General features: G+C 44.2%; 1 protein-coding gene across 3 annotated transcripts in view; it reads right to left on the bottom strand.

Moving 5' to 3' along the window:
- Positions 1 to 354: 354 nt before the first annotated feature.
- The window catches only part of timeless (timeless circadian clock), a 29,580-nt gene continuing 17,719 nt past the window's right edge, over positions 355 to 12,215 (bottom strand). For all 3 annotated transcript variants that reach the window (XM_031823557.1, XM_031823560.1, XM_020488239.2), the window contains exons 12-31: positions 9,627 to 9,844; positions 9,355 to 9,458; positions 9,063 to 9,232; positions 8,679 to 8,804; positions 8,124 to 8,275; positions 7,776 to 7,873; positions 7,193 to 7,310; positions 6,773 to 6,974; positions 6,190 to 6,335; positions 5,991 to 6,076; positions 4,273 to 4,396; positions 4,004 to 4,086; positions 3,595 to 3,755; positions 3,214 to 3,451; positions 2,946 to 3,014; positions 2,657 to 2,775; positions 2,174 to 2,420; positions 1,771 to 1,810; positions 1,626 to 1,690; positions 355 to 1,422 (exon numbers count right to left, since the gene is read on the bottom strand). In XM_031823557.1, coding sequence (XP_031679417.1) covers positions 1,298 to 1,422; positions 1,626 to 1,690; positions 1,771 to 1,810; positions 2,174 to 2,420; positions 2,657 to 2,775; positions 2,946 to 3,014; positions 3,214 to 3,451; positions 3,595 to 3,755; positions 4,004 to 4,086; positions 4,273 to 4,396; positions 5,991 to 6,076; positions 6,190 to 6,335; positions 6,773 to 6,974; positions 7,193 to 7,310; positions 7,776 to 7,873; positions 8,124 to 8,275; positions 8,679 to 8,804; positions 9,063 to 9,232; positions 9,355 to 9,458; positions 9,627 to 9,844 — 2,691 coding nt within the window. In that variant the 3' untranslated portion in view covers positions 355 to 1,297. The remainder of the gene's footprint in view (positions 1,423 to 1,625; positions 1,691 to 1,770; positions 1,811 to 2,173; positions 2,421 to 2,656; positions 2,776 to 2,945; positions 3,015 to 3,213; positions 3,452 to 3,594; positions 3,756 to 4,003; positions 4,087 to 4,272; positions 4,397 to 5,990; positions 6,077 to 6,189; positions 6,336 to 6,772; positions 6,975 to 7,192; positions 7,311 to 7,775; positions 7,874 to 8,123; positions 8,276 to 8,678; positions 8,805 to 9,062; positions 9,233 to 9,354; positions 9,459 to 9,626; positions 9,845 to 12,215) is intronic.

The following is a 12,215-nucleotide window of genomic DNA, read 5'->3' on the forward strand; positions in this document are numbered from 1 at the left end:
AATTAAGCCAACAGTACAGAATAGTTATTTTGCTCATTTGAGATAATGAACAAGGGGGTAGTCAGTAAAGATTAGGGAAGTTGAAAGATTATGAATAAAAATGCATAAAATCTATTCAGTAGGAGAGAAATACTTTTGACATTGGTTCTTTCACCCACTGAAATATTTCCTGCTTTCCCAGATTTAATCCACTAGGAAATTGAGTTGGTGGTTGACAGAATAGAATCTACTCTACACAGTAAAACATTGAAATGTGCCTCCTAGTGGTGAAAAAGGCACAGTGCTGGTGTGTGAAATCAGTATGAGTGGATGAGCATACCCCACCGACGCAACAAACGTTTCACTCACATTTCATTACTTTTTTTGTTTGTTTAATCATCAACGTATGCAGGTTTTACCCTGAACTCTAACATGAGAAACTACTTTCTGAAAACAGCTTTTTAAAAACAGCTGATATATTTCCCAGGTGTTTAGTAAGCTGCTGATTACTGAACACCTGCAGTTGAAACAATCTTGAGTTTACATAATTTGCTTCCCAAATGGAATAGTGTGCCATTTGGGACACACATGGATAGAACAACCTAGGTTGAGGTAACACATTCTAAAACCTGGGCATTGACCGTACAATCCCTATATTGGCTTGGCTGGTCCTTTGAAATTAATACAAAACATTGAAGGATACTCAAAAAAGAGATTGAAGAATATAAACGACAAAAACATTTTAAAAAAACATCCATGAACGAACATCCTACACTTCCTCATACTACAAGACATCATTACTGCCAAAAACAAACACCATAGTGTGTGTTCTTATAAGGATGTGAAAACAGTGGATACAATCGTTTTAATCACCTTAATTATACAATAGCCTTACCATCCGCTCCTTACAACAACGATTAAACAAACGCATGGAAATATTTAGAATGAATTAACAGTGAGCTGTCAATCAGGACTAGAATCTTTTCCAAATTGGTCAGTACAGGCAAAGGGGGAGGAGTCATCAACGCACCATGTTACCTAAAAACCTGGGGTTCTCTCCCTCTCTGGTCTTTTGTCTGAGAAGACTTGTATACCGCCTTCTGAGAAATATTTGGTAAGTGAGGGTCCATGTTCCCCATCCTCAGTCTACACACAACCCCATAGAGGCATGGTGTATGATGATGCTTCAATCAAATTGGGTCCAAATGGATGCCTCACATTGTTGGTGGATGAGGTGAGCTTTTCCCTTTCTCTGTAAAGCACATACGTGGAAAAGCGCTATACAGAATAAATCTAAATCAAACTGAAGACTTCTCCTCTAATCATCTTCATCATCGTCAATCAGGACCCTCTGTCGTTTGCGCTTGGCAGGGGCTGAGTGCGCCTCCCTGTCTGAGTCAGCGCCCCCGTCTGCCCCCAGGTCCATAGTGAGAGGAGAGTCCTCTGTCAGGAGAGGAGACGGTAGTGTTAGCAATACAGCCCCATGTTTAAATGTCGTAGTAAATCATCTTTAAGCCTGGATGCCAGTCCGTTTCTTCTTTAAACAGCAGTCATTGCCTAAACAGACTGGCACCCAGGCTATAATTTCTAGTTTATGGGTAAAAAAACTAATATGACTAGATTATGATTAGACGACAGCACAGTACCTTCATCCTCATCACTGTCCAACACCACTCGGCTTCTCTTGGTGGAGGTCTTCTTCTCTGAAGATCTGTGATGGTAAAGGAGAAGAGAAAAGTCAGAACAGAACAGAGATATGCTATTACATAATAGAAAGGAGAAGTGTCTCACCTCTGAGGTGCACCGTCTGAATCCTCAACAGGTGTGAAATCTGGGAAAAGACAAATGTCATGGTAGATATAAGTGGGTGTTTCCGAATATAAAGTAGTTATTCATGTTCCCATTTTTAGTAAGACAAAATAGCAGCCGTATTAAACTTAGAAATGTGTAAAGAGTTTGATGGAAATATTACCTAGTCTCTTAATAAAGTCACGGTTAACAAAGCAACAACGTCGGATCAATCCTACGAGACCTCCACCGTTAATCAGTTACAAGAGGTATAAACTGAGTAGGAGATAACAGCTAATATATAGCGCACTTCTTTGAACCAGGACACATAGGGTTCTGGTCAAAACTAGTGCACTATATAGTGAATAGGGTGCCATTTCAGACAACCAATGTCTAATCTGCTGACCTGTGTGTTCTGCTGAGGTAGAGGGCTGTTTCATCTTGCGGGCCAGCAGCAGGGCTCGGAGGGCCTGGGTTCTCTGCTCGTGAGAGTCTGCCTCCCCCTGCTGCTGTTCCTGGATGGGGCTCCCTGGGGTTGGCTGTTCCGACTCCTCTGTCCCCGCTGCTAGGGCATCCTGACTGGGGCTAAGGACCTCTGCCGCTCCCCTCAGCTGGGATGGTCTCATCTGGGCTGGGATCCTCCAGAATGACTCCTAATCGATCACCAGACACACAGAGGAAATGTATTACCTATACAGTAGTCTATGGGAAAGCATGTTGAAAAACATCACTTCACTGCCTTTTAGAAATGCAACTTTCTCAAAGTTTCAGTGCCTCATATCATCCAAATCTTGCATATAAGTAATTAAATTGAGGATTATTCCTATAATTTTAATCATGTGGGCAGGACAAAAAAATATAGAAATAACAGTTCTCTCCTAAAGCCAACCTGTTCATCAGCTGGTGCTCGGACCCCTATTTTCCGTAGTAACCTCTGAAAGCTCTTTTTCTCCATGGCATCCTCGTTCTCCTCAGTCAGAGGGACAATTGGCACGGGCTGAAACAAGCCTGATGGCGAAAATAGAACGTTAACTACCACAATAAATCACACATTTCCTCAACCACACTTCAAGAATGCAGCAATTCACATTGATAAAGAAATGCAAAATGCTCAATGCTGCGTTGTTTCCCCCCAATATTTTTTAGGTCACATTTTTTCAAAGTGGATTATCACTCACCTTCTTCCTCGCGGTGATCTGCCGTTCTGTTCAGGCAGTTCTGTAGCCACAACAGGGGTCCTGACATACCTGTTACGAAATACAGCTTTAGGGACCATTTATCAACTGTTGACCAACACCAACTGTTATGTGGCCTTCTTGCCCATATTAAATCTTCTTTGATTAGCTTGTGTGATGTTAAAATGAAAAGAACATAGTACTATACTGACACACAGAAGGGGTAGTCTGTATTGAAAACGTACTGTAAACATGAATGCTCTGCTCTCACCTTCCTGCCGTAGAGTGTACACCATGGTCCTCAGACTGGCCTTCTTCTCAACCATGCTCTCCCTCTCTGCCATCCAGCTTTTCCTCCCTCTGGCTGCCGGAGCCTGTCTCTCCCGCTCCTCCCCCTCGCTCTCCTCTTCGTCTTCTTCCTCCTCCTCCTCCTCCTCCCCCTCCTCGTCTTCGTCCATGGGCTCTTCGGTTAGACCTCCAGGGAGATGAGCCAGGAACTCTTCTTCAGTCTAACAGATTACACACAAATACTTTAATAATAGTGGTGTTAGTTTTATGACATTTCTAGATCGCCAACCTATTCTAGAATACTGGACACCCAGTATTACAATTAATGACAAAAAAAAAAAAAGGTTAAATAAATTCATGTCACCATTCCCATCGTGGCACTCTTCCCCGGAGCGTTAGGGTTGCGCCGTCTCTTCTTGTGGAGTTCCCGTCGGTCAGAGACCAGGCCCATGCTGAGCAACTTCTCCACCATGCGGGCCCGGGAACGTTTAGCCGTCACCTTTTTCAGGATGTTCCCCAGCACATCTACAGAAATGTAACAACCACTCAGAACTGGGTTCAAATGACATCTGAATTCAAAATACTTCAGCTGGGCTTTATTGAGCTTGTCTGGCACAAAGGAATCAATAGAACGGTCACAAAACAGCAAATTCGGAAAGCTTTCCAACACAGGTCTGCAACCATTATCACCATGGAGACAAACAAATATGGCAACCGTTATCGCCATGGTAACATGGTATAGCATGGGAATCAAGGGCGCCTTCAGAACGTACCATCGGAGTCTCTGAACTCCTCAAACAGCATCTGTAGCTCTTCTTCCTGCTCCTCTGTCCACAGAACAATACGAGTGCCTTTCCTTCAGGGATGTCAAATCAGAAGCTATAGGTCAGGCTGTGTCCTTTCCATAATCTAACTAGCACTGACAAGTAAACAGTACGTTACATCAACGGACATTAATATGGAATAGGTTCTCTATGGTAAAAGCTATCAGGTGACAGGATGTAGCCTAGACATGAAGCGCCCTTGAATGACACTGACTAACCTCTGTTTCTTCAGTTCTTTTACACTGTCCACCAGTCCCATCGCCACCAACTGGGCCACCACCTGCCGACGCGTACGGGTGGTGTTGCTAAGCAACGGCAGCAGAGTCTCAACAATGTCAGGCACTGTGATAGAGCGAGAGTCAAAGGTTCAGAGACAATATGGGACAAGCATTCATGAACATACATTACTAGTCAAAAGTTTAGACACAATCATTCCAGGGTTTTTCTTTATTTTTTACATCGTAGAATAATAGTGAAAACATCAAAACTATTAAATAACACATGGAATCATGTAGTAAACAAAAATAGTGTTAAAACAAATCAAAATATATAATATATTTGAGATTCTTCAAAGTAGCCACCATTTAACTTGATGACAGCTTTGCACACTCTTGGCATTCTCTCAACCAGCTTCAATTAGGTGTGCCCTGTTAAAATTTATGGAATTTCTTTTAATGCGTTTGAGCCAATCAGTTGGGTTGTGACAAGGTAGGGGTGGTATACAGAAGATGGCCATATTTAGTAAGAGACCAAGTCCATATTATGGCAAGAACAGCTCAAATAAGCAAAGAGAAATGACAGTCCATCATCACTTTAAGACACCTTTCTTCAAGTGCAGTCGCAAAAACCCATCAAGCACTATGATGAAACTGGCTCTCATGAGGACTGCCACAGGAAAAGAAGACCCAGAGTTACCTCTGCTGCAGAGGATAAGTTCATTAGAGTTACCAGACTCAGAAATTGCAGCCCAAATAAAATCTTCAGAGTTCAAGTAACAGACATCTCAACATCAACTGTTCAGAGGGGACTGCGTGAATCAGGTCTTCATGGTCAAATTGCTGCAAAAAAAACACTGCCAACCTTTAATAAGAAGAAGAGACTTGCTTGGGCCAAGAAACATGAGCAATGGACCTTAAACCGGTGGAAATCTGTCCTTTAGTCTGATGAGTCCAAATTTTAGATTTTTGTTTCCAACCGTCATGTCTTTTTGAAAGGCAAAGTAGGTGAACGGATGATCTCCGCATGTGTGGTTCCCACCGTGAAGCATGGAGGAGGTGGTGTGATGGTGCTTTGTTGGTGACACTGATTTATTTAGAATTCATAACACACTTAATCAGCATGGCTACCACAGCATTCTGCAGCGATACGACATCTGGTTTGCGCTTAGTGGGACTATCATTTGTTTTTAAACAGGACAATGACCCAACACACCTCCAGGCTGTGTAAGGGCTATTTGACCAAGGAGAGAGATGGAGTGCTGCATCAGATGACCTGGCCTCCACAAATCACCTGACTTCAACCCAATTGAGATGGTTTGGGATGAGTTGGACCAGAGTGAAGGAAAAGCATTTTGTAATTGGGAACACCAACACGGTTGAAAAAGCATTCCAGGTGACAACCTCATGAAGCTGATTGAGAGAATGCAAAGTGTGTTCAAAGCTGTCACAAAGGCAAAGTACTTTGAATCTCAAATATATTTTGGTTTGTTTAACACTTTTTTGGTTACTACATGATTCCATATGCGTTATTTCATTGTAGAATCAAAACTATGTAGAAAATAGTACAAATAAAGAAAAACCCTTGAATGTGTAAGTGTGTCCAAACCTTTGAATGGTACTGTATGTATGGGATGGCTATGCCATAAAACACCAGATAGATGAAAGGATTGGTGATAAAAGTACAGGAAATTCAGAGGGGAGTGATGTCCTTTGTTTACCTTCAGAGTCGCGGTGCTCCTCGTAGAGTGTTCGCAGCTCATCCTCTTCCTCTGGCGTCCATTTTGCTTTCTTATTAGACCCCTCTCTGAGACGAGCAAGAGAACAATAAATGACTTTTAAAAATGGACACCTTGAAAAGCATTAAGTGTAGGAGAACACAGACACTTATTTAATTGACACCCAGGCGCACACACACACCCTTCTCCAGGCTTGCTGTAGCCCTCTGTCATCTCGCGGGCAGCTCCCACACTCTTCCAGAAGAGCAGCTCTACAAAAGCCTTGTTGTTTTTAGCCGCCAGGGCAAAGAAACGGTTCAGCACAAACTTAGCAAAGGTCACCAGCTCCTGTAGGGGGAAAGAGAAAAATATTGAAACATGTAAGTGTATTAGATTCCATGTGCCTTGGTTACAGGATTTTAAATCCGAAGGGACTTGATATGTAATTTGAGTTACATGTGAGTATCTCCAGTAAAGATTCAGACCATCATTAGCCCAAAGCTGGTCCACTCGCTTACAAATGCACTCGTCTTTTCAGTTCATCGGTTCATTAATCAACTTCAAAACGGCATCACAATCATTCCTCCCCTACGTGTGAGATTACACTAGAGAGCTCCCAGGGTAGCACCCATCTACCCCAGTGTTTTGGTGGTTCAGGTTCATTTATCAGGCACAAAACAGACCGAAACAGAGAGGGACTAGCTGAACTTGTCTAATACAGTATTTTAATTTTCCGTTGCAACATTTTGCTACGGTGTTCCCTAAAGAACGGGACCCTGGTTAACCTTATAGGCAGTGGCGGCAGGGTCTCCTAGGATCTTGTTGAAGAGGCAGAAGACAGAAAGCTGGAAGAGCAGGGCGTCCATCTTAAGGTCGACGGCCAGGCGGTGCAGCATGCGTGTGATGCAGTGGTTGGTGTGGGGGGAGTTCTGGGAGTAAGACCGGAGCAGGAGCAGGTAGGGACGTACGACGTTGGGGTTGGCAAACCTGGTAGGCAGGGCACATTGGGCAGTGAAGAGTTAAAACGATCAGTGTTATCACAGGGCAAATGGAGTGTCTGGGGCTTATTCATTACAGTTTTAACATGTTCTGTTTTATAAATGTTTTTATCACTAGTTCTTCGTATTCAGGAGACTGACACGGAGGCCCTGGTGATGCAAATCTGAGATCACGTGTACTGTAAACACTGAATTTGTGTCCCTCACCTCTTGATGAAGTCCAGGAAGTTGAACTCCGTCTCAGACACGCGTACAGACTCCAGCTCTTCCTCCTCCTCCAACTCTCCATCCTCTTCCTCCATCCCAGGTTCAGGGGGAGGTGGCCCTCAAAATAAAACAGTGTTTCTTAATCTACTTTATTTTTGTAGATATTAATGCATCTGCTAATATACATGTCAGATTAAATCATATCGATCCCATATTTGATAAATTACCAGACCAGTGATGTAGTGAAGTCACCAAACCTCGAGTCCAAGTCGAGTCCCAAGTACCTAGTGTTCGAGTCCAAGTCCTTTATACTTGAGTCACTTGGTAGTACTAAAAGCTGCAGTCCAACCATTTTTAAAGGTAGACTTTGTTACATTGTTGCACATTTGTACGGCTAACTACATAATACAGCTATATAACATTTGCTGTTGTAGCTAGTATGTTTAATTATACAAAAGAGAGATTTTCTGACAAAGTCCCCACTGGTCGAGTCCTAGTCGAGTTACTTTTCATGAAAATTGTGAATCAAGTCAGAGTCGAGTCCTGGAGTCGAGTACTACAACAGTGCCACAGAGACACTCACTGGGCAGGTTGGCAATGAGGATCTGTTTGAGGAGCTCCAGTTCCTCCTCTGGCTCCACATCAGCTGAACCAAACACATCTCCCTCTGGCCACACCTCCCTATGATAGAAATATAGAAAGAGAATTATGACAACAACCATGTTTGTTATTGTAAAGTGAATGGCCTCAGATCAAAATGCTGTTTTGACTATTGGTGGATCGACCCACGTGGATGTAGGGCACTTTGAGTTTAAGAAAAGCACTACCAAAATAAATAATAATATTGTAGTGTTCAATGGCAGATGCATCTATAACCGATTTTCCCAAAAGAAGTCTATGAGAGCAGAGTCAGATTGAGTGTGTGACTGACCTCGCGGCTCGTAGCAGGCCCAGAGCCTCAGGGCCCAGTCTGTTGAGCAGGGTATCCTGGACACGCACCATGGCCTCAGTCCTCTGCTCCTCCAGGGGAGTCTCAGACGCAGCGTCAAATGGCACAGCGCCCTCTGTCAGAGCCTCCGACAACTGCAGCCATACAGACAGACCCAGATTTAGCACTCAGCAACACACTAGGGTTGCATCTCAATAGATTAAACAATCTTCCTCTACTTGTCTCCTGTCCTTCATCTGCACTGATCTACACATGCAATAGGGGAAAGCCATATGGCATTTGCTTTCACCAGTGAATATTATGAAGGAAATGAGACAGGGAGAGGAAGCCACTTTAGACAACTGAGATGCACCCATGAACTCCTCCCTAGCTGTCTGTTAACAGTGTAATGCTACAACATGAAGCCATGAAAGCACCAAGCAACAATCTGCCTCAGTAAATGGAATGGAGTCTGGTGGTGAGTAGACAAGACAAGCTAGCTGCTCCAGGTGTTAACTGTCCCCTGGCTGATCCCCAAGGCTGATCCCCAACAGTGACCTGAAAGCTAGTGGCCCTCAGCTCCTCTGCCACGGCCCCCCACGTCTCCTCCAGTTCCTCGGGGGTGTTCTCTGCTGCAGTCGGATTCTTCCGGCCCTTAGACTTCTTACGCTTCACACGCTTCCTCTGCAGAAGGAGGGAAGCAGAGTTGGATAACAGAAAATAAATCATATGAAGTGGAATTTAATCGACATATAGCCAGATACCCTTTTTGTAAATAACGAACTGAAGGGCTGTCATTTGATGCATGTTCAAGTCAACAATAATCAATTTTCAGAAACATATTTGACAAATGAAAGTTCAGCAACTTCACTATTTGACAAAATATCACCTTGCACTTATTCCTTTCACCCCTCTAGAGAGTGAGTAGAGAGTGAGGCTCACCTGCACCACCAGGTTGTTGCGTCCCTTGCAGAAGCGCTCCAGCATGCGCAGGAAGAGGTGGGTGGACTCCACCAGGTCCCTGAGGAATGTGCGCGGCTGCTTTGTCTCATCAAACTTCCTCAGCAGGGTCAAGAAGATCTCTCTGTACTCCATCAGGTAGAAAATGTTACCTGGAAGGGAGACAGAGGATTTAGATGTTTCGTTTAGAAAAATAATGAAAGAGGAAACAAAGAAGAGAAGAGGAAACGACAAGAGGTGGAGAGAAGAGCGGAAGACCGGAGAAGCATCTCACTCTTGATGACGTTCGCGCTCTGTCTGATGTCCTCGTCTCGGGAGCGGTCCATCTCGTTCACCGTCAGCAGCAGCTCCTGATACGCCTTCAGAGCCAGGTGCATCCTGGAAGAAACATGCAAAAATGTATTTCTTACACGTTCAAAGCCAGAGATACACAGAAATGTACAAGCCATCCTCCATGTGGGCTCCATACAGTCCACGAATTAGACTTTAAAACTTTTAGTGCCAACATGGCTCCCTTAAAAAAATAACCCTGTTTTCCACACCCACCTACGGGACCAGGACGAGGCCTCCTTGCGGTCGGTGAGCATCATCTCGTAGTAATTGGTGATGTTGCGCTCAATGAAGTGGAAGGCACGGATGGACATTGTCTCGGAGACCAGGTCAGCACGGAAACCGTTGCCGCGGTTAAAGGCCATGAAGAAGCTGAGAGCCCATAGGTAGTAGGTCTCGTCGTGCTGCTGCGCCTGTTCCCTGATCAGTCCCTCCTGTGGAAGCAGACAGAGAGACCAGCTGTGAGTGATGTCGCAAACTGCACTGAGCTCAGATCTGTTTGCATAGATAGGACTGAGAGTCTGTAATGTGACTGCTGTGTCTAAACAGGCCTCAAACCACAAGTGTGAAGAATGTTATATTGTGCAACATAGGGCTTTATTCAATCAAAATGTGGTAACTGAGTTTCTGGGATAAAAAAATTAAAGTCCACTATTTCACCATCCAAACACACCTTCTCGCTGTGCAGGAAGAATGTTGCTTTTGACTGGGCCAGGAACCCAGTAACTCAACTTGGATTTAACTGGATTCACAATGTTACACAGCAACTTCCAGGAAAATATGGTTACTTTCAGAATTACAGTCAGAGTCCCTGTCTATCAATAATCTCTCCTTCCCAAAGTATGCACTTGTTCACTTCCTTTAAAGGATAAAAAAAAAGACAGACTGGTATATGGGAACTCCCTCTACGACAGTCTTATTCAAACCTTTTACAGCAGTCTTATTCAAACTTTTTAAGCGGGAACGGAATTATACAAATATTGAATGTTATTTGTCAATGGAAAAATGTATTTACATTTAGATTTATATACACTGCTCAAAAAAATAAAGGGAACACTAAAATAACACATCCTAGATCTGAATGAATGAAATATTCTTATTAAATACTTTTTTCTTTACATAGTTGAATGTGCTGACAACAAAAATCACAAAAATGATCAATGGAAATCAAATTTATCAACCCATGGAGGTCTGGATTTGGAGTCACACTCAAAATTAAAGTGGAAAACCAGACTACAGGCTGATCCAACTTTGATGTAATGTCCTTAAAACAAGTCAAAATTAGGCTCAGTAGTGTGTGGCCTCCACGTGCCTGTATGACCTCCCTACGACACCTGGGCATGGTCCTGATGAGGTGGCGGATGGTCTCCTAAGGGATCTCCTCCCAGACCTGGACTAAAGCATCCGCCAACTTCTGGACAGTCTGTGGTGCAATGTGGCGTTGGTGGATGGAGCGAGACATGATGTCCCAGATGTGCTCAATTGGATTCAGGTCTGGGGAACGGGCGGTCCAGTCCAGAGCATCAATGCCTTCCTCTTGCAGGAACTGCTGACACACTCCAGCCACATGAGGTCTAGCATTGTCTTGCATTAGGAGGAACCCAGGGCCAACCGCACCAGCATATGGTCTCACAAGGGGTCTAAGGATCTCATCTCGGTACCTAATGGCAGTCAGGCTACCTCTGGCGAGCACATGGAGGGCTGTGCGGCCCCCCAAAGAAATGCCACCCCACACCATGACTGACCCACCTCCAAACCGGTCATGCTGGAGGATGTTGCAGGCAGCAGAACGTTCTCCGCGGAGTCTCCAGGCTCTGTCACGTCTGTCACGTGCTCAGTGTGAACCTGCTTTCATCTGTGAAGAGCACAGGGTGCCAGTGGCGAATTTGCCAATCTTGGTGTTCTCTGGCAAATGCCAAACGTCCTGCACGGTGTTGGGCTGTAAGCACAACCCCCACCTGTGGACGTCGGGCCCTCATACCACCCTCATGGAGTCTGTTTCTGACCGTTTGAGCAGACACATGCACATTTGTGGCCTGCTGGAGGTCATTTTGCAGTGCTCTTCCTGCTCCTCCTTGCACAAAGGCGGAGGTAGCGGTCCTGCTGCTGGGTTGTTGCCCTCCTACGGCCTCCTCCACGTCTCCTGATGTACTGGCCTGTCTCCTGGTAGCGCCTCCATGCTCTGGACACTACGCTGACAGACACAGCAAACCTTCTTGCCACAGCTCGCATTGATGTGCCATCCTGGATGAGCTGCACTACCTGAGCCACTTGTGTGGGTTGTAGACTCCGTCTCATGCTACCACTAGAGTGAAAGCACCGCCAGCATTCAAAAGTGACCAAAACATCAGCCTTGAAGCATAGGAACTGAGAAGCGGTCTGTGGTCCCCACCTGCAAAACCACTCCTTTATTGGGGGTGTCTTGCTAATTGCCTATGATTTCAACCTGTTGTCTATTTGCACAACAGCATGTGAAATTTATTGTCAATCAGTGTTGCTTCCTAAATGGACAGTTTGATTTCACAGAAGTGTAATTGACTCGGAGTTACATTGTGTTGTTTAAGTGTTCCCTTTATTTTTTTGAGGAGTGTATATATATATATAAAAATGTAAATACATTTCTCCATTGACAAATAACATTCAATTATTTTTTTTATCAAATACAATACATTTACTACAAAAAATTGTATTTATTTTCTTTAAAAGGTGCAATATGCAGAAATCGCTCCTCGATATCTTTTCAATAACCTCAATGATTTTATTTTCAGCTGTTTGAAGCTGGTGTACTAAACAGCAAGCAAGATG

The sequence above is a fragment of the Oncorhynchus kisutch genome, linkage group LG1, assembly GCF_002021735.2.
Source record: "Oncorhynchus kisutch isolate 150728-3 linkage group LG1, Okis_V2, whole genome shotgun sequence".
NCBI lineage: Eukaryota > Metazoa > Chordata > Actinopteri > Salmoniformes > Salmonidae > Oncorhynchus > Oncorhynchus kisutch.